The 26,184-nt window shown below is 43.6% G+C and overlaps 1 protein-coding gene across 1 annotated transcript in view; it reads right to left on the bottom strand.

Moving 5' to 3' along the window:
* Positions 1–26,184, bottom strand: part of Pamr1 (peptidase domain containing associated with muscle regeneration 1) — a 90,449-nt gene that overhangs the window by 8,508 nt on the left and 55,757 nt on the right. Inside the window, exons 6-8 of the mRNA XM_042275807.2 lie at positions 24,757–24,974; positions 20,788–20,895; positions 704–916 (exon numbers count right to left, since the gene is read on the bottom strand). Of these exons, the coding sequence (XP_042131741.2) occupies positions 704–916; positions 20,788–20,895; positions 24,757–24,974 (539 nt within the window). The remainder of the gene's footprint in view (positions 1–703; positions 917–20,787; positions 20,896–24,756; positions 24,975–26,184) is intronic.

The raw sequence follows: 26,184 nt of genomic DNA, 5'->3' as shown, positions 1-26,184 counted from the left end.
GGGTTTTCTGTTCCCAATCTATATTTTAAATGTTCCTTTCTAGACAGGCTTTCTTTGAGCTTACCATAAGACAGATGCTTGCATTTCCATCTACACCCACTTCTTCTCCTGTCTTTCATCCGGTATACCATCCCAGCTCCTCCTAGCATCCTTAAATCTCTCCTGACGGCTACAGATCCTACCTACCTCACACCATCTACTCCATTTCAGGAATACTGATTTCGCTCTCTCCTTTTTTTTTTTTTTTCCTGAACTACTCATTTGTTCTTCTAACATCTTGCCCATTAGATGTTTCAAGGTCTACTATCTTAGTTTTTAGCCATCCACATCTGAAGTCTCCCCTTAGAGGGGGCCAGGAACGCATGCTTATTGACTCTTTTATTAGAAATGTGATAAAAAGCAGCTAGGCAAAGGCTTACAAATTCTATCCTTGGATTTACATATCTAAGACTAGCCTTGTCATGTTTCCCCAACTGCTCTTCTCCATCACCTTAGAGAAGATGAGAGTCAGGTCTTCTTGGAGTCCAGAAAAAAAGAAGCGAAAGTTTTACAAGATACTCTCCAAGACAAGAGTCACAAACGGTTTGAGGGTGACTCTGCAAAGAAACATTATTCCAGGGACTTAAAGGCAGACATGGGAGCCGTCAACGAATTACAACGACTCTATGCACATGTACAGAATCCAGAAACAACCCTGAGTTACCTTTTATGCAGACGGGCTGCTTCCCTGACCACTCTCCATCCTGCTGGCAGGTTCTTTTCTCGTTGCCACTGAGAACGTATGAGCCATTACAGAAGAATGACATAATTGTGCCAATTTTGACATGGCGCCCATTGAGAAGCCCAGGACCTCCTGTGATTTTCTTGTACCCATTGACTGGGCCCCCAAGGTCCGAACAGTTTCTTTCTTCAAGGACTAGAAGTGGAAGAAAGAAAAAAAAACTGTGAAAAGTCTGAGTCATCCGATTTTAGAATAGACTCTTCTCACATTTCATTGAATTAAAAATACAGTGATAGAGTGCCTGCTAACAGCAGTGCGTAGAAGAAACTCCGAGAGGAACTTCATCATAGAGAAGCATGTGTTAAACATGTCTTCGGCTTGTTTTATGACTTATTCTTAAATCAAGAAATCATTCGTTCTAAATATAAATCAGTTGGGCACTAAATCTGGGCCTTAGATGATATTGTTCATTTCTTTCTCAAACTGCGGAAACTGAGGAAGCCTGGACAATGTCACTATTTCACCTAGATTTTTCAATTAATATATCATGGTTTTACTTTTTGGTAATATTGTCTTATATGTTTCATTTCCTAACACTCAAGCAATTAAGCCAGACTCTACCGGTTTCCTACTTAGATTATATACTCCGAAAGCAGAATTGACTTGAAACAAGAATGCATATCTAAAATGGATTTAGACTTTAGTTTTTATCTCCTGGAAGAAAACAGTATGCTGAAACTTTTAGTCAAAAACAAACAAACAAACAAAGAAACCAGAGTGTTGAGGGAGCGCTGGAGAGATGGCTCAGCAAACGAGAGCACCAGCTGCTCTTCCAAAAGACTGGGGGTCAGTTCCCCGCATCCACAGCAGCTCACAACTGCCTGTAACCCCAGTTCCAACAGGATCTAGCTCTGTCTTCTGGCCTTCAGACATCAGGTGTGTAAGTGGTTCACGGACACAGATGCAGGCAAAACACCCATGTGCACAAAATAAAGTAAAACAAAATGGCACTATGTAATATAATTGTAGATCTAGCAGACTTCCCTGATCTCCAAATAGAACCTCCATCTGCGCAGCTAACATTCATTATGAAGAAATTTCTATTCTTTCATTCCTGTCTGACAGAGTCAAATGGCATCAGCAGCTATTCTGAGCATTTCAGCCACGGCCTGGATAAGCAGCATTATTGTCTGAAACAGATTATGACACAGTAATGACTCTGACCAGCCTAGGGAAAAACAGCGAGTCTCCTGAAGAATCCAACCTTTAATTATTGAATTTGGGACCAAGCTTCTCAGCTTCCCTTATTTCTTTTTGTTTAATATTTACTTTATTTTATGTGTATGAGTGTTTGCTTGCATATATATGTGTGTACCACCTATATACCTGGTGCCTGCAGAGGCCAGAAGAAGGGATCAGATTCTTTGAACTGGATGGTTGTGACCCACCATGTGGGTGCTGGGAACAGAACTTGGGTTCTCTGCAAGAGCAAAAAGTGAGCTATTTCTCCGGTGCCTATCCCTGATATCTTGCAGCCATTTCTTCCAAGGCATAGACTCATTCCTTTGGAACAGTCCCCAAGTAAGGCAATTGTACATTCTACATGCCTTTCTTCCTACAAATGCCCCAATCACCTTCCCAGCAATTTATTTACTTGCTCCCAGGCAAGAAGAGAATTTTCATTTAGATAATACCTTTAAAATATTCAAAAATTTAAAAAATATTGTTTCTATGTGCCACTTGGGAAGATTGCTAGAACCAGCCAAATGAGTGGCTTGACTCTACTTGGAGACAGTCCAGGCCATATGGCAATAGATCAATCATAATCTGTGTGCCTTGGGGTTATGTAATATAAGCAGCTCCTCTTGTGAGTGAATCCTAAGCTCCTATTTTAAGTGTAAGAAAAAGGACCTCACTGAGCAAGCTGTTCAAAAATACTGAGATGGCATAACAAAGCACTCCACCTCAAATGGACTCAGAAAACCTCGGTGCTATGTTTTCAGGAATGAATCCAGCGTGGGAGAAACAGGCAGAGAAAGCAGCCAATGCTGTAGCCTTCAACTAGTACAGATGCATTTAGTTCTGAACACACAGCTGGAAGGCCACTACCAGAACCTAGAGACTACAATAAAAAGGACAGTGTATCCCACTTGCATGTTTATCACTGTGGAACTAGTCATAACATAATAATTGGGAGATTTTAAGTCGAGTTACTGGCCTTTAACATGATTCAAGACTGAAATGTCTGGATCTATGCTCCCATATAGTAACAATCAACCGGAGTTTGGAGTTGATAAGTAGCATTTTGTCTACATGGGGCAGAGCTACTCACTTGGCCGTGACCCTCAACTAGACTGCCTAGCTATGGCTTTTACTTAAATCTGTGGCCAATTAGTCTAGGAGCTGAAGATTGTGTAATACAAGTGTTGTTCTTCATGAATTTTGAGCTTTGCTCATGGCTCATGGTGGTATTCAAAGCAGTCCTGAAAGTGAGAACTGAAGAATAAACTGTAGCCACATCAGCTTCAGCAGAGGGAAGAAATCCTTTCTACTGATGGTTCAGACAGGAAAACCTGAGAGCTGGGATGTTCTTTCCTGGGAAGGAGGCACTTTCATAGTATGACAGATTCCCACACTATGATTTAGCATGGGCTAGACCCTCAGGGATCATAAATCTGCTACATTTACTGTGGGTTTGAACACTGCAGAATTCTTGAACCTTTGGAGGAAATAGATTTAGAATATTGAAGTCATTCATTTCTCTCACTGGAAAGGCTTTAAAATAAGAATGGAAGAGAAGTTAATCTGGAATATATCACCATCTCTACCCAAGCTGTGAGGATATGAGTCTATTTTCACAATTCTTCAATGTGTACACTTTACAACATGACATTTGTCAAATCAGGTCATATGTAAACTTTTCATATAGCACATCTTATTTCTGAGCTAAGAAAAGTCACAGTTAAATCAACAGAGCAGCTGAAATTTGGTGAGAACTTAGGACAGAGAATTCTGAGACCACGTAGTGGTTTGAAGTTATTGCATATATAATGTCCCCAGGATAAGTCCAAGCATACTTCTAAGAGAAGAGCCAATGGAATACTCAGTGTCTCCCTCAAAAGCCTTGTGTTGAAATCCTAACCACTCCCAATAGCATGGCATTCAAAGGTAGAATGTTTGGGAAGTACTTAAATCATGAAGATAGAGCCCTTGTGAATGATATTACTGCCTTTATAAAATGGAATCCAGAGAGTTCTCTCTCTTGCCTTCCTTCATTTCAGGACTCAGCAAGATTCTAACACCTAGGAAGTGGGAAGCAGATCTTTTCTAGGCAAGTCATCTTCCAGTGTCTTGATGTTGGACTTCCTAGCCTCTTTAACTATGAGAAATAAATGTTAAATCACTCGATCTCTGCCATTCTGTTGTAGTAGTCACAACTGACCAAGATGGAAGACAAGGCCGGGCGGTGGTGGCGCACGCCTTTAATCCCAGCACTCGGGAGGCAGAGGCAGGCGGATCTCTGTGAGTTCGAGGCCAGCCTGGGCTACCAAGTGAGCTCCAGGAAAGGCGCAAAGCTACACAGAGAAACACTGTCTCAAAAAACCAAAAAAAAAAAAAAAAAAAAAAAAAGATGGAAGACAAGACCACATTACTGAATATCAAGAGAAGCAGATAATAGAAAGAGCTTCATTAAAGATCTAGAGAACGTAGTTTTGTGATACCACTTTAAAAAGTAACTATGCTGAATATGCTCAAGAAAACCAAAGACAAGACTGATAATTTTAGCAGGAAACTATAAGCCTTGAAATATAACCACAGGAAAAATCTAAAATGGAAAAGTACAATGATAGAATAAAAAATTCAGTGGATAATTTAATAGGGATTCTAATGAGACTGAAGAGTACTAATAAGCTGAAAGAACACTTACAAGAAAAGAATTATAAATAAGCCTAAATGGCCAAAAAGGTGAAAATGTATAGGAAAATAAATATGTATAGAAAAATGAATAAATATGTATGTAAATTGGTGTCCCTGGATGAGAGGAGAAGGAGGAGACAAAGCTATGTGCTAAAAATATTCTACAGATTCATAGTCTCAAATCCCCCCAAACACGAAGAAACTCATACACACACACACACACACACACAAAGCAGTGAGGGGGTGTGGAATAATGTAAAATAGTCATTATCTATGGCTTTTAACACTGAGAATAGCTTTTTGTTTCTTTATATTTTGTTTTCAAATTTTGCAGTCATACAATGTCAACAGACAAAAGTTTCTTTTTTATTATTTTGTATGCTGTTTCTATTGATAGGCTCTCAAAAATCAGGCAAGACAGCCTGGATCCTCTCTGGTAAGTATCTGAAGTCAACATTTGCTGTTCTGTGCCTTTTGGTAAATGTCCCATAGCCTCTCCATCCCAAGAAAAATCTCTTTAATATCTTGCATAATCATTGACCTAAACAAGTTTTTCCATGAAATCTCTTCAGTCACTGGGCACTGGTGGAAAGTAGAGGCCTTCTAGCATCAGAGTTCAAACAAGCACAAAATCCACCAATGAGGTAGAATTCATTCAATTTTCTACTGAATGAACAATAATTGGAAATTTATGTCTCCAAACCTTATTTTTGTTGTGTGTAAAGTAGGACTATAACATGTATGTGCTTGGGCTGAAAATGTAAAAAAAAAAAAAAAGTTTTATTTCCTATGTTTGCATTTGTTTACAAAGTAGTCAACTACTTTTAAAATCCATTTTCCCAAATTTAAAACACATTACAGAACATCCCAAAGAGAAGCCTTAAAAGGCCATTATTAGCACTACTAGGGCAGTGGTTCTCAACCTGTGGGTCATAACCCCTCTGGCAAGCCTCAATCTCCAAAATTATTTACATTACTATTCATAACAGTAGCAAAATCACAGTTATTAAGTAGCAACAAAAATAATTTTATGGTTGGAGGTCACTACAACATGAGGAACTTGCATTAAAGGGTCTCAGCATTAGGAAGGTTGAGAACCACTGCTCTAGGGCATAATGCAGTGTTCCTCTCCATTTTCTGAACTTTGGGTAGTTTACCAATGATGAGCTTCCAAGTTCAAGTTGACTCAGACTTCTGGGTACCAAGTGCAGTGTCTTTACTTTCTCATTTTAATCCTACATAGTAAAACCTTACATTTTTGCTCCTATAGCAAACAGCACCTGGACATTATTGTCTCTTCTCTCCCATTTCCCTATCTTCCAAAGCTGCACACCCACTTATGATGCCTTTGAAGGGAACTCTAAGACTTGGTCCACTCACTGTTGTTTCTCCTCATTTAGATATCTCCCTGGTGGGTATACAGATCATTCGAATCTCATCAGAGGTCCTTCCCACAGGTTTCAAAGCAATTCCCAATCCTCCATGTATTCTCTTTTTAGAAACCTTTGTATCTCCCCATTGGACAGATTCATGATTCTTTTCTGTTTGATTTTTTTTTCAAGAGCTTTATGTCTCATTTCACCTCAGTGGGATGGATATTTCAGACACAACCAATAGAGAATTTGAAATACCTCTATCTCTGGCTTAAAGGAGCTAGAGCCCCTACTTGGCTAAGTAGAACACCCAAGATTAATAAGAGATAGCACATTGCCTTGTTCCTGTTGATACTCAGCCTGGGGACACAAACCCATTAAATGCAGCATGCCCTTATAAGCTAGTTCATGAACAAAACAGTCACCAGAGGGGCATCTTTATGGAATATTGTTTCAGATGAACAGTTAAAGGTCTTCCATATCCTTAGTTCCTCTCTCCCTGCAAGGCACTATATGAGGTGGTTCATTATGATTCCATTTACAGGCATACATGTGATGATGTTAAACTGTTCTTATCTTGAATTCTACAGGAACCCCCATCAGGTTCCTCATATCTCTACACCAACATAAGATATCTGCTCTCTACTTCTCCAGGTGTGTCTTGCTGCTTGGAGCTGGCACCTGCATCCTTCAGAGGACTGCCCTTGGGTATGAAAGCTAGCTTGCCCAACCTTGATCTTTTCTCACCCTTCATCCAACCAAGGGTTGCCAATAGGATGGGCATGTTTTATGAGCTGTAATTTTCACTTTCCAGAACCCTGCAGGATCAGGCTGCATTTGGGAATTTAGTAGAAAACATCTGGACTGGTTTCCTCCTCTTTTATGTCTTCTCCAGTTCCCTGACTGTCTGACTCTAGGAGTGCTTGCTTTAACAAAAATCTAGTCCCTAACACTTGAGCCAGGAGAAACTAGCCTAAGAGAGCTCTACTGTTTTCTTAGCCTGAGGCACCAGAGCCTGACCTGCCTTCAGTTCTTGATTCTACAGACAGAGATGGGCCCCTAGTGAGGCAATTGTCAGAGCCATCAGCATGACTGGGTAATGAGTTCTTGAAGGAAGGTGAACAGGAAATTAGAGAATACGCCCTTAGAGAAAGAAGGACTTCCAGCTTCCATAGACACTCTCATGCTCCAAGCTATTGTACACAAAGTGGTCAGGTGGTGTAGACAATGGGATTTCTCAGGATGAAGAATAAAGACTTGCTCAGGATTCTCCTTGATGATTCACTGCTGTCTACATAACCCGATTCTATACAGCCTGTGTATGAAGAAGGTGCTGCAGTGACCAATACTGGATTCCCAATTATAGATCTGAGGGCTGGATTTAAGTTGATTTAGAGCAAATAAAGTTATATTGTTTTTCTTCCTCCTGACTGGTCCAGTAAGAATCACTACTGACAGCTGAGATGACCAAGGTCATAGATCTATAAGAAGTGGACGTGAAGATGGCAGCATTATACAACATGTCAGGACCTTGTGATATTGTCCTCAGGAAGAGTGGTTCATTTGTGCACACTGATAACACCACTTTTGGGCATCCAAATAAGTAACATTGACTATCACAAAAGGAAGTTCCTACTGGAGCTGCCTCACCATCCTCTGATAGGTATCAGGCCCTGGGGCAGAGCCCATCCACGGAAAAACAGCCTGCTGTCTCTTCCCTTATGTCATTATCCATATAATATTCCTGTTCACAAAAGAAATGCATTTCATGAATGAATCTAGAATTTTAATGTGATACACTAATCTTCTAATAATATTCTGTGAATATTTATCAATTTTCTTTTGTTTAGATCTCTAAGTCTAAGCTCAGATTTGTAGACAAGATGGGTTTAAAAAAATGCCTGGAAACAAAAAACCAACTTAATTTGTCTTTCCAAAATCTATCACGTCACTTGTTGGCGGGCTGGGATGATGCTGATCGATCACTACATATTTAACAAATGACCCCTACCCATGTCAAGCAGAAAAAGGCATCGGCAGATATTTTTCTGTATCTTTTAAAAACATTTTTTGTTTGAGAAATACATACATGAATATAATGCATTTTGATCCAGTCTCCTCCCTCTTCCCTCACCTCCAATTCTTTCCCTATTCCCACCACTACCTTTCCCTCTTAACTTTATGTGCTCTTCTCTCTCTCTCTCTCTCTCTCTCTCTCTCTCTCTCTCTCTCTCTCTCTCTCTCTCTCCCTCTCTCTCTCTCTCTCTCAATCTTGGTTGCACAGGTATGGGAACATCTACTGGAGTGTGGGTAGCCTTTCAGGAACTATATCCCCAAAGAAAATTTATTCTCCTTCCTCCCAACAGCCATCAATCACCAATATCTTCTCAGCAAGCGGGGAGACTTCATGAGTCCTTCCCCCATCCATGCTGGAACTGGCTGGCTTGATTTTGTGTGAGTCTTGTGCAGCTGCTGTGAGTTCATGTAAGTAGACAGAGTGGTTTTTCCATATCAAAACCAGAAACACAAGTGATGTTAGTTCTGGCTTATTCTAAGATGCTTGTGTGCCCAGCCTTTCCTCAGCCTCACTTAAGTACTTACAAATGAAAAGGACTCATGACATTCCATCAATTTATTTATTCTTTGGGTCTGGTTTCTACCATGCTAAATCTTTCTGAATGAAGAAAACCCTTAGCCAGGCCTGGTGGCACAGACCTGTTATCTCAGGGACTCAAGAAGCTGAGTAGAGGAATGGAGCAGGAATCTGAAAAGGTCTTACTAATAAAAACAAACCTGGGGCTAGGCATTGGGGTGAACACTGAATGATCAGAGAGACAGAACAAGCCACAGCCACCTCACCTTGCCAGCTTCTCAGCTGATCCTGCTTCCTCAGACTGGAAGCCTCTGAGTCCTCACCCAAATGGATCTCAGCTGAACTGTGCTGCTCAAAAGCCTAAAAGCTTAACCAGGCTCTAGTTCTTCGTCCTCATGCCTTAAGTACCCCTCTGTTTCCTGCCACCACTTCCTAGAATTAAAGGCTCTTGTCACCATGCCTGGCTATTTCCAGTGTGCCTCTGAACTCACAGAGATCCAGATGGATCTCTGCCTCTGAAATGCTAGGATTAAAGGTGTGAGTGCCACCATTTTCTGGACTCTATGTCTATCTAGTGGCTGTTTTGTTCTCTGATCCCAGATAAGTTTATTAGGGTGCACAATATTTTGGGGAACACAATACCACCACAAGGGAATGCTGCAAGCTCAAGGCCAGCCTGGACTACAGAGTGGGCTCAATGTCAGCCCAACTTAGTCAGGCCCTAACATGGCAAGAGGTCTGGGATGTGGCTCAGTAGCAGGGCGCTTCCAGAGCACGTGTGACACCCTGTGTCCAACCTCCAGCCCTACAACAATGAAGAAAAAGAAGAATCTCAGGAGTTCAATTAGATGTAAGAAACTCAGTTTAATTTCTTTAGGCTAACTGACTCCACTCATTCAGATGCAACACGTGAGGGCGTGGGGGATAAACAAATACACACATCCTTTCCATTAGCATCAGCTTGCCTGTGACTAATGCCTTTATTCTAAAATCACATCAAAAGAGAGCATGCTAACCAAGGAATAAGGAAGGTAACTGTGGGGCTTTCAGCGAATTTGAATAGGGTTTGAAGGACCTCAGCAAACACTAGCTGACAGCAGGAGCTGGCTGGAATATGGCTGGCTGGCAGCACAGGTTCCATGAGGTCAAATTGCTGGAACTGCCTTGAGACCACTTAGGCAGCTGTGTGGTCCAAAGTAAAGCCTCTTACTCTACAGGTAGAAAGCCAAGTGAAATGGACCCAGATTGTAATTCAGATGTTCTGCCCAGAGCAACGATTGGGGACTTGTAATTAGAGTTCTCAGTTTTATCACACTTGTGCCATCTCTAAGGTACCGCACAGTGACTGCCACTTAGTTAGGGCACATGTTGGAGTCAGTGCAATCCATCCAGTATATCAAGCACAAGTCCACGAATCATAAAGGATGAGACATTGAGAAGAGACTCAGAAATGCTTCTTCATGATAAGAGCAGCTGTGTACCACACTGCCTGGAAAATGCTAGGTAGCAGTTTGAATAAATCTTTAAGAGGATCCTAAATTCTCAAGTTTAACACTTTACAAATCAACAAAATGGATATTTCATAATTTGAGCATCCTTTAAATAACGAAGCCCTAAAATACGTGCCACTTGACATTGATTGAAAGCTTGACTAGTATTTTAGAAGTACAAACAGATGAGGATCTAATTGACTGACTGCCACAAGTCCATCCCTTGTCACCTTGACACACAAACACATCACTTGTTAAAACATACCATGCCACCCTACAAAGTTCTTGTTCATCTCATAATGCAAAATAAATTCACTTCATTCCATAAGTCCCATTAATCTTCATATTCTCACTATTGCTCAAAAGCTCAAAGGATTTTTTTTTTTGAGACTCAAAGCAAACTCTGAGACATATGAACCAGTGTGGAATAAAAACAACAAACTTCCATACCTCCAATATTGGCACAAAGTAAACATTCCCATAGAAAAGAGGGGTGACACCAGATTGAGCCCCAAACACAGCACAGCAAAAGTCAAACGCTATAGTCCCATGCCCAGCTTCTGGGGGAAATGCTATCCTTCTTGAACTCCAAGAAGCTTGGGAACCCTGGCCCTGTGGCTTTCCATTTCACAGCTCACATGGTCGCATCATTGGCTCTCCAACCTTCAAGCTTCATTACCAGATATTCTGGGTCCCTACTTTACAGACAGCAGGCAGGGGGGCTTCTCAGCCTCATAGTCATAGAATTGTGTGTGTGTGTGTGTGTGTGTGTGTGTGTGTGTGTGTGTGTGTGTGTGTGTGTGTAAAGGAGTTCTGGTCAGAATAAAAGTAAATGTTTGTACCCATAGATAAACTTGTGGTGACCTTTCTCTAATCATAACAGCTTCTTCTGTTTTTTTATTGTTCTTACTCTACTCCTTATTATTTTTAATTAATTATTATTATTGACATCCTTCTTGATTTCACAAATGGTCTATCATGAAGCACAAAATGATGAATGAAGAAGTATATTTGCCTTTTGGCAAATTTCAGTCATGAAATGTTTGTGAAAGCTGAGTTATCCACCGAGCAAAAGTTGGGTTTGGTATTCTCCCTAAAGCAGTTTCTGAGCATTGTAACAAAGGACACAGGCCGGAAGTCTACACAAGTGTCACCCTATGATCTAGCTGTGGTGGGAGCTGGGGTGGAGGGTGTTAGCTTCAATTCTTAGCGTACTCTTGACATCCACCCAACCTCACTCGTCACCAAAATCAAGGAAAGAACTTGGGACAGTTTGGGTTCTGTTGGGACAAGGCATTTGCCTCCTCACTGAGGTTTTGTTGTTCTAAAATCCAACTCAGCACAAAGGCAGTGCTCTGAGACAAGCGAACCGTGGCCCCTGTCTCTTCCATGCCTTCTCTTGTCGGGTTCATGCTTGGATTTGGTGCTCCTGGACCAAAGCAAGTGTGTTTTACTCTCTTGAAGGTCATCACCGGTCGGAAATAATGGCGCCAGCTGATGATATAATCTTCACCAAAATCTCCTTTTATCCCTTTCCAGCGGGTAGAATTCGGCTTCCCCGATGTTTTCCAGCCCTCTGTGGGTGTGAATGAGGTGCTACCCATGTGAGGTTGGCTTGGATGGCACACACTGCTATTTATTCATCCGGCAGCAATTTGGAGACTGGGGCTTAATTGGCTATTTGATCTTAATCAGTATTGTCTTGGGCCTCTGGTACACCGTGTCTTTCAAACACCACTTTCCGGTGCTTGAATGGCCTATTTATTTAAAACAGCCTGTGTCCAAGAGACGGTCAACAGTGACCATTGTTCAGAAAGTCAGAATTGTTTAAAGGTTTTGTTCAAAATCAACCTGGCATATTACTGTGATAGAGTAAGTGGGCCACTTATGTGATATGAGAAGCTCGATGGCTCTGCTTCTGGCTCTGCTTCGATAGAATAGTCTTCTTTGGGTTTCCCAACATTTCAGGGTTTGTTTTTGAGTCATCATCAAGATGGATATAGGTCTGGAGAGACAGCTCAGGAAGTAAAGTGTTTGGCACACAAGCTTGAGGACCTGAGTTTGAACCCCAGAACCCACATGGAATCCCAGCACTGGAGAAGGGACAGGAGGAACCCTGTGGCTCTCTAACTAGTCAGGCTAGCTGAATGGGGAAACTTCAGTTCAGGGAGAGACACTCTGAATAACAAGACAGATGGCCTCCGGGAAAGACGCCTAAGGTTGATTCTGGCTTCTACACGCACATCTGGACATGTGTGTATGTGTGCGCGCGCGCGCGCACGCGCGCGCGCGCGTGCGCGCGCGCGCGCGCGCACACACACACACACACACACAAGGAGCTGGGCACAATGGTGCATGCCTGGAATATCAGGACTTGGAGATTGAGGCAGAAAGATTGCAAGGTTGAGGTCAACCCAGGTGACAATAGTGAGAACTTGTCTCAAGAAAAATACTGTTGTTTTTTAGCACATGGATGCCCACAAGAATGCCTCGGAATTTACAAAGAGGACATTTTCACCTTTTGAAGTTGGTAGAGACCAAGTAAAGAATGTTCTGCAAGGCAGGATTTAAGAAAGATGGGAGTTTTATGACCTATGTCTGGGGCTGGAGTTCCTCTGGGGTTGTGGCCTCAGGAATGCTTGTTTTCATTTCAGGTTAAATTTATTTATTTATTTATTTATTTATTTATTTATTTATTTATTTATTTATTTATTCATTTATTCATTTATTCATTTATTCATTTATTCATTCATTTACTTACTTACTCACTCACTCACTCACTCACTCACTCACTCACTCACTTACTTACTTATTGGTTTCTCTGGGTAACAGCCCTGGCTGTCCTGGAACTCGATTTGTAGACCAGGCTGACCTCGAACTCACTGAGATCCACCTGCCTCTACTTCCTAAGTGCTGAGATTAAAGTTGTATGCCACCACCACCTGGTCCATTTCAGGTTAATTCTTTGGTGCCCCCACTCTCCATGGACACACAGCCCATTCCAGCTCTAATGGATTACCAGTGAACCCAGGACCTACCTAAACTCTGCCTCCTGCATTAAGTCCTGCCTCAGTGACCTCATCGGCCAAAACAAAAGCCAGGAGGGCCAGGCCAAGAGCAGGTCGATGGACACAGAACCTGAGCATCCCTACAGCAGGTGGCCCTTGCCACATGGTCAGCTCCATCCTATGTCTGTGGGAGCAGTTGAGCTAGTGAGTAATTTCTATGTCTTCACCTATTTCTCCACTCTTTGGGGAGAACACTGTTTGTTAATCTCTGACTAGGAAGACACTCAACCCATTACATACCCTACATGAAACAAGAGACAGAGCAGGGAAGGAAAAGGTTGAAGAGTAGATGGGCATGATCCATGAATGCCATAGACATGTGTAGAAATATCACATAAAAGTTCATTAATTATACAGTAAGAGGGAGGAGTGGGGGAGGGGAAACTGTGGTTGGGATGTATTGTAGGAGAGAAGAATCTATTTTCAATAAAAATTTTAAAAAATCTTGTAGCTATGTAGGAAAGAAGAAAAGGGATTTGAAAATAAATTAAGATTATTTTATGAATGAGATTAGATTATTATAAAATGAAAAAAAAGAAAGGTCAAAAATATAGTCACTTTTTTCTTTGATGTATCTTAGTGAGATTCTATCCTAATGTATCATTTACATTACTGTCAGTCATTATTATAAATAATATGGAATATTTTAGTGGTTTATTCACTGAAACTTTATAATAAATTTTAAATGGCATTTTATTTTAAAAGAGTCATTAATAATCATAATCTTAAAATAATAGCTCCTAATACTCAACTCTGTCTTATATGAATCATTAGACTTCATCCCCACAAACACCGTGAGAACTACCTATTATTTTTCTGAAATTTCTAACAGGAAAATGGAGGCCCAAACACGTTAAATCACTCATTCGGGGCTGACAGACTGGGAAATGCAGAGTCACAGTCTACCCAAAGTCATCCAGCCTTGAATTCCACCACCTCCCATTAGACAAAGATGTATCCATCTCCCGAATGTTCAGGATAAAAAAAAAAAAAGCCTTTGGAACTGAGAAAAAAGGCAAAAAAGACGGTGAGTCTATTTTTTAAAATGCCTCACCTGCCAGATCTCAGGGCAGTTTACATCAAGCCCTCTCCATTTCATTTACCCATCTAAGATGAGACGTGGCTGCCGCCCACTAGGTGTCTCCTACATTCTCTTTGCGTCATGTTTTCATGGACCCTCCCAAAGTTCCCAATGGCTCATTCGGATGAGAAACTTGGGCTGCTGCTTTGAAGCTCAAGAATAAAGTGTGCCTCTTATCCTGCTCTTTCTCCTTGGTCCTTGGGACAGACCAGTGGGAAACCTTCTGAGACTCCAAAAACCCCAGTAAGTCCAGATTCACTGTTTTCCTTTAATTGGTGAGGACTGATTTGTTTTGTTCCAAGGAGCGTCAGAGCCTGCAGTGTGAACACTGTGACTGAAGATTTAGCCCATTTCATTGGCCTTCATTAGGATGCAAAGGGAAAGCCCAGCTCTGTCAACTGGGCCAGAGGAACAAAGACAACATGGAAATTGGAGCAGGCGATGAATCTCTCACTCTCCACTCTTTCAAAACAAGATTCGGACCATTTACTAGAAGACCCGCTTTGTCCTTGTGCTCCATACAATGAAACAGGAACCCTCAGAGGAAAGAAAGGGCCCCGTTTTCTCACATGGTGGCCCGGGGATCCTGGAGGTCGCTGGGGGTGTTGGCAGGAGGCTAGCTGAGCCTGAGGGCTAAGGAGGGGCCATTCCCCCTAGTTAGGTTTCTGAGAAGGTCACTCAAGAGTAGAGGGAAGGTTTCCACCTTGGGAAAGGATTCAGGGAAGGCGAGGCTGAGAGCTAACATCTTCAGGCTGTTCTGTCAGGGGCTTCGGCAATCCTCCTGACCACTGGAATAAAGTTAAACCACCTGAATCTAATCAGGAAGTCTCTCTTCAGACCAATGGGTTCCTTTGAGTAGAAATCCATTTCCAGTTTGATGAGGATCACCTCTAGTTTCTGAAGTACAGGGTCAGTTCTTATTTTGAAGAGCAGCAGTTATATTAAGGATCATCCTGCAGATTTGATGCAAAGGTGGTAAAGGCCCACCTAAGGGAAAACTAGTTCCTTACAGTCAAGGCAGTGAACTATCAGGCCCAGATGAGCCCAACTATTCCAAGCTACCCTACGTATAAAGGAATTAATCAGATGGACCGCTCAATCACCTGGCCAAGGGACCGCCCTTCTCCGGAAGGCAGGACCACTCCTAAAGGCAGGCTCACTTTAAACGGAGCTAAAGAGAAAGGCAGAGCAATTGCTCCTTTGATGAGTGTCGATATTTTCCCTTCCCAGAATTCCTGCCCCAGCGTACTCTGTTAAGGAGCGCAGTCTGTCCACTTTTCCAAATCACTTAGAAAAGCCTGTTTTTTTTCCTTCTACGCCTTTTCCAACCATGCTTTCCCTGACACTCGGGACTTCATTGCCCCCCTAAAACTGACCCCCTCACCATGTGTCTGCTGGTGCACGACTGCCCTCCACACTGCCTTAACTCAAATGGGATGGCTTTTTTCCCTTCTCTCCTCCATTCTCCTCCTCGATTTACAGCTCGCCTGACCAGGAGGGTTTTTTTTTTTTTTTTTCAATTAAACTCTAGTAAAATTGTCCTCTTTGAATAAACATTGACTTTGATGACTTTCCAACTTTTCCTGCATTTTTAATCCTTTAATCAGCAGAGAAAAGGAACCCATTACTGCAACCCTAGATAGTATCAGATTGCTTAAAAGCAAATCTTCCTGTGTCCTTTCAGCAGTGGCTCTCAAAAAATATAACCATGTGTGCCCTCTGAACAGACAGTACAGCATCTGGGAATTCAGTTTCCATGTGAACAACAAAATAATGTAAGGATCTGATTGCAGCTCTCTTCATAATAACAAAATATTTAGAACAGTAACAAGTCCATCTTAAGGAATTAGAAGAGTGCATATTTTCACATTCACCGTAGAATAGTCAACAATCATTTTGTCTGGGAGAAAGTCTATGCCGTGGACGTTGACAACACATTGAAAATTCGTAAGCATGCTTTCATTTACTTTCGTTTAAAATAGAGTCTTCCCACCTTGTCACTCCTGACACTGAGGCTGGATAACAGCAGCAGAGCCTGTCCTGTGTCTGGAAGGATGCTCAGCAGCATCCTTCAATCCACAGGATGCATCACCATCCAGTTTTCATCCAAATCATCTTCCAATATTTCCAAATGCCATGTATGTGTGGATATGGGAGGCAGAGCTGAGAATCACTGGTTTAAAGTATGATTTAGATATCTAACTTAGAAAAAGTCTGAGAAACATAGACCTAGCATTCCTCAAAGTGGTTCCTCTGAGAACAAAGATGGGTCAGGAAAAGTAATATTTCATTTTTATTTTATATACCTAATATTGCTCAACTTGTTAAAAATAAACGTATGTGATGTGTGTGTGTGTGTGTGTGTGTGCGCGTGCGTGTGTGTGTGTGTGTGTGTGTGTGTGTGTGTGTGTGTGTGTGTGTGCGCGCGCGCACGCACGCGCATTTGTGTATGTTAATGCTGTGCATACACACAGGCCATGACGAATAAATGGAAGACAGAGAACAACCTCCAATGCTGGTTCTTGTCTTCCACCCCTGCCCACACACTGCATGCACCAAGACCACCAGCTTTCCAAAATTCTTCTGTCTCTACCTTCCATTTTCCCATAGGAGCATGGAGATTACAGATGTGCACAGTAATACATCTGGTTCTATGTGAGCGCTGGAGGTTTGACCTAAGGTCCTCACACTTTTGTGGCAAATATTTTGCCCATGGAGCGACCCTCTCAAACCCCTCTTTGATTTTGGAAAGTATATGTTTCTTCAGGAATTAAGTGGGAAAATCTATTCCTATTCCACTCCCATTCACAGGCATGAGAAATGAGGAGAAAATCTAACGTCAAGGACTGTTTGGAACAGAGGGGCTGACGAACCCTACCTGGGGGAAAGGACTCAGTGTTGAGCAGAGGTCGTCAGTCACCTGGACTCTCATCACACTACATGCTATGATCTGCACCTGAGATATCACAAACTATGAGAAATGTGCGCATCTCCTGGCTCTGAATTTGCTGGGGACCAGGTTTAAAGGTGCATCAGTAAAGGACAGGACTCTCATTCATGCCTTGGTGCTCTTGAAGCTGCTTTTAAAAGCAAGTGCCAGGTCCAATTTGGGTATTTTGGAGTTTGGCGATTCTCCAAAAGCTTGCCTGCATTTCTTGCTAATTTTGAAAGAATTCCCTCTGGGGATATTGCTCCAGCCCATTGATATCCTCGGAAGAAAAACAAAAGTGCATGTGCGTGTGAGCACACACACACACACACACACACACACACACACACACACACCCCTACTCAGTTTTACTCTCTTCATGGAAAGGCTGCCATGAACAATGGCCAAGATCTGCTCAGAAATAACCAGGTAAACTGAATGGCTGGATTTTTGTGATGCCTCACCGACTGAGTGAGTTAGAATTCACCCTGAACTTCTTATCAGGAGAAGCAGACCTAGATCTTACAAAAACAATAAAAATATAATTTCCCAGACTGCTATTAGCAAATGACAGATGACCGCCCATCCCCAACTCTTCACCCAGCTGCAAGTATGCAGTGCCGGGTTTACAGTTTCTGATCTGTATTGAAACATGGACAGGGAGAATTAATTCCCTTGACCATCTCCCTAGGGGGTCATGATGGTTGTTTGTTTGCTTGTTTTCATTTGTCTGTGGCTTTTTGTTGTTGTTGTTGTTGTTGTTGTTTGCAGTGCTGAGGACACATGCTATGCAAGCACACCATCACAAAGCCACACCCCAACCTTGCCTGGTATTTAAAGTGATTTGAGACCGTTTATGAATCAAGCTACAATCCACGTGCCTTACACTACATTCTTTCTTCATGATGCTTGTTTTTCTTTTGATAGAATAACTTTACAGAAAAATCCACTTTTGACTTGCACGCCACCTATGCATAGTTTAGTCATAACGTCTGGAGCAACTTACTTTTCTCTCCTGATCTGAAACAGTTCTTAAAGGTGTCTGGCTTAAGTGGTCATGTTTTGCTTTCATCCAGTGTTACCTGTTTATCAGAACTGTGGCTAGTCATCCAGAAATGAAGCCTACCTTCCCTTCATTTCCCTTCTGAATCTCAGAGCTTACTGTTGCTCAGACTCTAGACAACACATACAAATCCTTGAAACGAGGAGGAAACAACATTGCTCTCATCTGCCTTACACATAACACAGAAGCCTCAAATCAGGGAGGGACCATGGATCTCAGCATCATTTTCTAAGCCTCCTACACACTCCCGCCACTGTGCTGAACCAGAGGTTTTAGCAGAGCACAGTAGCATACTCAGAGACCCACTGTTGAAACGCACGGTTCATAAGGAATGCTAGGAAACATGTGCCTGAAAAACACAGCAACTCTCAGATAGCAGAGGCGCACAGAACGCGTGTGTGTGTGTGTGTGTGTGTGTGTGTGTGTGTGTGTGTGTGTGTGTGTGTGTGTGCTAGTCCGGAATGACTGGAGAAGACATGAACAGTGCTCTCCCCTTGAATCCATTCCTCCTGTTCGTATGCTCTCCTTTTCCTCCCCCACTGAATCCTGTGGCCTGTATGATTTCAGGAAACTGATCCTCGGTTCCTGGAACCACACTGAGCATCTGCTCAGGAAGCTAGGCATATGTTCTAGTTTCCTTTCTATTGCCAAGATAAAACACTCTGACCAAAAATAACTTAGGGAGGAAAGGGTTTATCTCTCTTACACCTCTGGGTCACAGTGCACCATTGAGGAAAGTCAAGACAGGAACTCAAATCAGGAACCTGACGGCAGGGAGGCTTGCTGTTCCACACAGCATTACCTCCAAGCGGGGAACGCACTCCTAGCCCAGGAAGAGCGTCAGAAATGATGGAAGAAGGCTGGCTACTCACTGGCTCATTTGCAGGCTCATGCTTACTTCTACAGCCCAGGAACACAGGTCCAGAGAATGGTGACATGCTGGGTCCTGCTATAATCAATTAACGAAAGAGACAATCCCCAACAGGCAGCTCATAGCCTTGCCCGTCTGACCTGGGCAATCCCTCAACCGAGAGGCCCTTCTCAGGTGACTCTAGGTGGTGTCAAGTTGACAGATAAGCTAACTAAGACAGCGTGCCTGAGTTCACATTTCCCTTCTCCCCCAGGGCAGCCTTGGCTAGTGACTAGCTGCTGTGTGGTTAGAAGAACCCAGTACCCTTGCGCGCACTTCACTAGCATTCCAGATTTCAATATCGCCAAGCAGTGGGCCCAGGTTTTTTCTTGAAATTGCTTTTTGCTTGACTTCTTTCCATTTCTAGGTCAGGTCTCCCAAGCCATAAGAGCACCTCTGGGGATCTTGTCCTTACAGCCTCACTTGCACACACCCCATCTCTGGATCCATTTTGAGGAGCCCTGCTCAGCACATTATCTTCCTCCACTTGTCTTCAAAACCTTCATTCTTGCTCTGCACATCTCATTCTGCACACTCCATTGCAGAGCAATAGGTGGAGGAAGTGGCACGAATTTTAGGTCTCAAATTTCCGCTAGGACACACATTATACATAGAATCTTGGTTACCAGGCACCATAATAAAGTATTTCTGGTCATGATGGTGAAGTTCCTCTTTGCCAATGGCATGGTCCTCAGCACCACACAGCAGAGCTGGGAAGTTGTGGTGTCATGGGACACATACTTCCCAAGGCCAAAGGATATGCCCTGTTATATGTATGTATAAACTCAGTCGGTTCAAATTTCTCTCTCTGGCAAAAGCTCAAATCTAGTATCAGAAGAGAATTGTGTCCTGCCTTTTCAAGGACATAATTTAGAAATCCCTGCTGCTTTGGTGTGGGTCATTTGTTTTAGTTTCACCTGGTTTCCTTTTTTAAGGGCCCCGGGTTCCTGAGGGCTGCTACTGCTCTGCTTTGGACTGTCCATAAGAACCAAAGAGCTAGCAATTTAACAGTAGAGCCAATCCATGGCACAAGGAAGAAAGCCATAGCTCAGTGGAAAGACTTGTGTTTAGCATGAAGGAAAGCCTGGGTTCAGTCCCTAGCACCCAAACCAAGAAAGAGGCATAGACAGAGAGAGAAAGAAGGAAAAGAGAATGTGGCTTGGGGGACTGTGGAGATGATTCAATGGGTAAAATGCTTGCTGTGAAGGCATGACGGTCTAAGACTAGAGTCCTAGCATCCATTTCTTTAAAAAGTCATTCTGACAGTACACATCCGCAGTCTCAGCACTGTGAGAAGCAAACAGGAAGATGGCCTTGCTGTCTGGACAGGCTAGCCAGTCAATGAGTCCCAAGTTCAATGGAGAAAAATAAGGGGGAGAGCGATAGAGGAAAACACCCAACATCAAACTCTGGACTCCACAGGTGCTCACTTACACACACACACACACACACACACACACACACACACACACACACACAATGATGACAATAATGATGGCAACAACTATGACTCAGAAGCCCCTATGATGTGCCATCTCCGACAGACCACTGGAGACACCAAGAAACCAGAGTGCTGTAAGCCCCCAAATCCCTGTGGATGCCCCCACTAATACCTTAAAACCCACCAGGAGGCATACTCACGGTTTTCACAGCGCTGCCCAGTGTAGCCAGCCAAGCAGGCACATTTGTAAGACCGAGTTGCATCAAGGAGGCATGTGCCATCATGGAAACAAGGGGATGAGGAACACGCTGAAAGAGAAAGGCATCTGTCAATGTCACCACCAACAGTGAATCCACCTCCTCAAGTGTAGCAGGATCTTAAAAGTTCTTATTAATAAAATCAAACCATGAACGCTGGAAGATCAGAGAAGGAGAACAAGCCACAGCCACCTCACCTTGCCAATTCCTCAGCTGATCCTGTTTCCTCAGACTGGAAACCTCTGAGTCCTCATCCAGAATGAATCTCAGCTGAACTGCTGCTAAAAGCTGAAAAGCTTAACCAGCTCTAGTTCCTGGTCCTTGTGCCTTATATACCTTTCTGCTTTCTGCCATCACTTCCTGGGATTAAAGGCTCACTTTCTAGGATTAAAGGTATGAGTCACCATGCTTGGCTGTATCCTTGAACACACAGAGATCCAGGTGGATCTCTGCCTCTGAAATGCTAGGATTAAAGGCATGTGCTACCACTGCCTAACCTCTATGTTTAATATTGTGGCTGTTCTGTTCTCTGACCCCAGATAAGTTTATTAACGTGCACAATATTTCGGGGAACACAATACCACCACACTCAAGCCTGTAATCTGAGCCAATGTGTTTACCCCAACTTCTTACAATGGTATTGTTCATTTTACTGAATTCATGATGCTGTGATTTGAGAATGCAGAAAGCACAATGACATTAAGTGTCAAGTGGTGCAGATGCTGCTTAACATGTCCAAAGCACCTAACAGTATGTTCAAGGTACCCACATGTTGTGGAATGTTATTTTAAGATGTGTTACCTTTGCTTATGCTGTGGAACATTTGTTTAAATGATGCAAAGATGTGTTGCATTCTTTTATATTGCATGTGTTTAACTCTGTGAAGCTGCGTTACTGTGCCTGTCTAAAACACCTGATTGGTCTACTAAAGAGCTTAATGGCCAATAGCAAGGCAGGAGAAAGGACAGGTGAGACTAGCAGGCAGAGAGAATAAACAGAAGGAGAAAAAGAGAGAAGCAAGATCAAGGAGCAAAAGAACTCAGAGAGGAAGATGCTATGGGCCAGCCACACAGCCACACAGCCAGCCATGGAGTAAGAGTGAAAGTAAGATATACAGAAGTAAGAAAAGGAAAAAAATCCAGAGGCAAAAGGTAAATGGGATAATTTAAGTTAAGGAACACTGACTAGAAATAAGCCAAGCTAAGGTCGGGCGTTTATGAATAAGAATAAGTCTCCATGTCAATTTATTTGGGAGCCAGGTGGTGGGCTCCCAAAGAGCCAAAGAGTAAAGAGTAAAAATAACCAACAACACCCACATACAGAAGGCAAACACACAGGGGCATTGCACCAATGAAAGCAGCATCATGCAGTATCTCTCCCACAGGGACTCGGCAGGTTCGTCCTCGAGGTCATGCAACCAGCAAACAAACGCTGGGGAAAAGGAGACTTTTCCGTGGTGCAGCTGCCTGCAAACTGCACAGGCAACTCCAGCCATCAGGAATCATCATCGTGCTGGGTTATGCCTCCTGAGTGGCACAGTTCCTGCAAGGAACTCTTCACCCAGGTTCCTGCAAGAACCCCTAATAAACCACTGTTTCATTAAACCAGAATTAGATGGGGTGTTTTTTAGACTCCCCAAGAAGTGCCACTCAACCGGTAATAGGTCAGATCTCTTTGCTGCAGAACTTCCTAGTTCAGTGGCCTAATGTACCTGTGAAGTTCCAAGAACACACATAGTATTCAGTCTTTTCAAATCTTACTGAAGCTCAGAACCTGTGGCTTACTGAGCATCTAAGGGGCTTTTTTTTCCCTGCAAAGGCCAATGGAAAACATTAGTGTATGTGTTAGCCCTCATTCCTAAATCCATGTATGCTTATGTAGAACTCTATCCCTGGGCTCAGTTCAGTGAAATAGTAGTGAGGGCCCTGGAGAGACAGACACACAGGACTTCCAATTTACCAGATCAAGGCTATGTAAAGGAGAATACACAATGACTGAAGCATAATGTAGGTAGTTTACGGTGGACAAAAGAAGTGCTACAGGTTAGTTAACAAAAGGGCAACGTCAGAACTCAATGGAGAAAGAGAAAGGTAGCAGAGAAGAGAGAATGTGGGAAAGGCCTGCAGGACAGATTTCAAAGTACAGGTTTGGGCCGAGTGACCTTAGCCAGAGGGAATAAGTCAAAGGTGAGCCGACAGCTGGGAGTGTTTGAGGGACGGATGAGAGGTGGTGCCGCCTGCTGTCACCAGCCCTCCTCAGAAGAGGAAGATGCTTCTTTAGTCACAGGGCCACAAGCTAATGACCTGCCACTGTCCACCCTGGCTACCTTGCCAGCCAGCTCCGGCTGCATGTTCCAAACATCCACCGATGCTTCTCACTGCATCTCCTCAGTCTACTCTGCAGGGTGCCGTTGTGGAATGAGGAGCTAGCCACAGACTGACCACACTCCACTCCAGCAACACTACATCTTTCCCTGTACAGCACCGTAGGACCCAGCATGAGAAGGAACCAGACCCTCGGACAATAAAGAACAACTACAGAGAGCTGCTGTGGGTACCATCTTCAAGGAGGGGAAGACTCGGCAGTCAGGATGCTGGTCTTGAACAAAGGGTGTGGCTGAAGAAGCCTGATTCTGGGGCCTCTTATTTCTTCCTTCCCTGAGACTCTCACCTTAGCCCTTCCTCCCACGGCCTCGCCACTGCAGGCTTGTTCTTTCTTCGTTACTCTCACACAATGGCTTTAACATTTGACCTTAGAGCAGAAGCTTGTTGTGTAAAACATGAGAAATCCAGACTCACAATAAAGAGAGCTGAAGTGACTCCTTAGAATTCAGGGTTCTGTCCAGATGGTCAAGCCTACCTCCGGATAAGACCAGATAGGGCAGGACTGAAGTTGACCTTGGAGTAATCAAGTAAATGGTGTTTAAGGTTTAAGACTTTAAAAAATATATTTCTGGGCCTGGAGAGATGACTTGGAGGTTAAGAGCATTGGCTGCTCTTCTAGAGGACCCAGGTTCAAGTTCCAGACCCCACATGACAGTTCACAACTGTCTGTAACTCCAGTCCCAGGTGATCTGATGGCCTCGATGGGCACCAGGCATGCACACTGTACACAGACTTACATGCAGACCAAACACACATATGCATAAAATAAATATTTTTAATTCTAACTTTTCGACAATCCACACATGGATACTGTGCATTTTGATCACTTTTACATCTGCTCTCAGCCTTCCACGCCCCTTCCTACTCCTGCTAACCCCCTTCCTGCTTTCCTGTCTTTCTTGGTTTTGTTTGTTTATTTTTGTGACCCACTGAGTTTAACTGGGGTCATTTGCCTGAACACAGTGGGAGTTATTAGTGGAGCATGGGCTTGTGCTGAAGACCTGCAATGCCTATGGCTGAGGCGGTCATGAGTGCTTAGACTATGGAAGCTTCTTCTTCCAGAGTGTCTTTAAGGATCAACCCATCTTTACTTCCTTTTATTATTTCTTAGAAAATTGAGGCCCAGAAAGGCAGAAGAATTTCCCCAAAGTCACATAACTTGGTCATAAAGCCAGCACTCTTAACCATGAGTGGCCTCTTCACATGATTGCTAGAGTCAAAAGCTTTAATACAAACCCTAGGCTCCACCCTCATACCTGTGTGACCCTCAATATACAACGCAGCCCATGTGGGATCCAGCCACCTCCTCTGGATAAGGAAGGCATAATTCCTTGTTCCAGTTTTGGGTGAGCTTTGCTGAGGGGAGAAAAGGAAAGTCCTCATCTTTCCGCTTATTTTTTCCCTCTCTACGTAGGCTGCTTCTGAGATCTGGGCATCCTATCGTTGAATAAAGATGAACAAGGAGACCTAGAAAGGTTCTTTTACGGAGCAAGTCCTTCACTGCAACATTCGTCACTGTGCTTTTTACCTGTGATCTCCTCAAAGACAGCATGGAATCCATCGAAGTTCTTGGAGCCATCGGAGCGGAAAAGGACATGAAGGGAAGAACCCGTGCTCCTGATGGGAGCTGGCCGCTCGTTGCCACAGAAACGCTTGATGATGGGGCTGTCACTGTTATCCCCATCGCGAACCTCAACGTAGTCATACTGGCACATGTAGTCAAACTCCAGGCTCAGCATGCCAAACCTGTGTGGGGGAAGAGTGACAGAAGGAGCAGGTGGGCCCCCGTCCGTCCTGAGACCCTGCGGGTGAGCTCAAGATCAGATGACTTCATGGAGATAAACTAATATAGAAAACAGATAATAAAGAATGGGACTCGGGACAGGTGCAGAATAAGCCATATAAGAGTAGCGGGGAAAGATGGAGGAAAAAAGGCTGCTGTCAAGGTTACTGAGACATCTCCGAAAGCCTGACATCTGAGCCAAGATTTAAGTAATGCAATGGAGTCAGATTTGGGAAGGTCATGGGTGAGTGGTCTAGGGAGAAGAATGTATAAGTGCAGAAATCCTAGTGACTGTAATGAGTGTGGCATGTATGAGGACCTGAAAGAAAGTCACAGTTACTGCAAGGCCGTGAATAAAGGGAGGGTCAGTGAGAGTTAGGATGTGAGGGAGGGAGGACATGAGAGCTAGGCTGTGAGGGAGGGTGGTCAGTGAGAGCTAGGCTGTGAGGGAGGGGGGTCAGTGAGAGCTAGGCTGTGAGGGAGGGAGGGTCAGTGAGAGCTAGGCTGTGAGGGAGGGGGGTCAGTGAGAGCTAGGCTGTGAGGGAGGGAGGGTCAGTGAGAGTTAGGCTGTGAGGGAGGGAGGGTCAGTGAGAGCTAGGCTGTGAGGGAGGGAGGACATGAGAGCTAGGCTGTGAGGGAGGGAGGACATGAGAGCTAAGGCCAACAAGGAGAGCCAGAGTTTCACCCTGCATTCTGGGGAGTTCAGATTTCATTTTAAGTCCAGTGGGCAGCCATTGGCAGGCTTCAACAACGGGCTGATGGTTGAATTTCCACTGCACAAAAATCAGTCTAAAGGGAGGAAATGGTAGCATTGGTCAAAGTGGAAGCAGAGAGATGCGGCCAGATCCAGGACCTCTCACGGGGAGGATGGGTGATCCTTGCACTAAAATTGTGACAGTGGGTAAAAAGGGAGGATGTGGACGACTTTGAGATTATTTTACAGGCGGGAAGACAGATTTGCATAACAGCATGGATGTGGTTAGTGCTGCAAAAGGAGCACTGGGGATGACCATTGAGCTTTGGGCAAAACATTCTACATGTGCCTCCAAACCTTCCCACCATTTCAGCTGTCCCTGGCCAGGAAGCCCGTGTTTAAATAAGTCCAGTGAAATCCCGTGTCTCTGTGCTTCTCTGGGACTCTTGAAGAGCTGACGTGCTTCTTCCATTTTATTT

The sequence above is a fragment of the Peromyscus maniculatus genome, chromosome 4, assembly GCF_049852395.1.
Source record: "Peromyscus maniculatus bairdii isolate BWxNUB_F1_BW_parent chromosome 4, HU_Pman_BW_mat_3.1, whole genome shotgun sequence".
Lineage (NCBI taxonomy): Eukaryota > Metazoa > Chordata > Mammalia > Rodentia > Cricetidae > Peromyscus > Peromyscus maniculatus.
The sequence above is the reverse complement of the archived record's forward strand: the minus strand, read 5'-3'. Positions and strand labels throughout refer to the sequence as shown.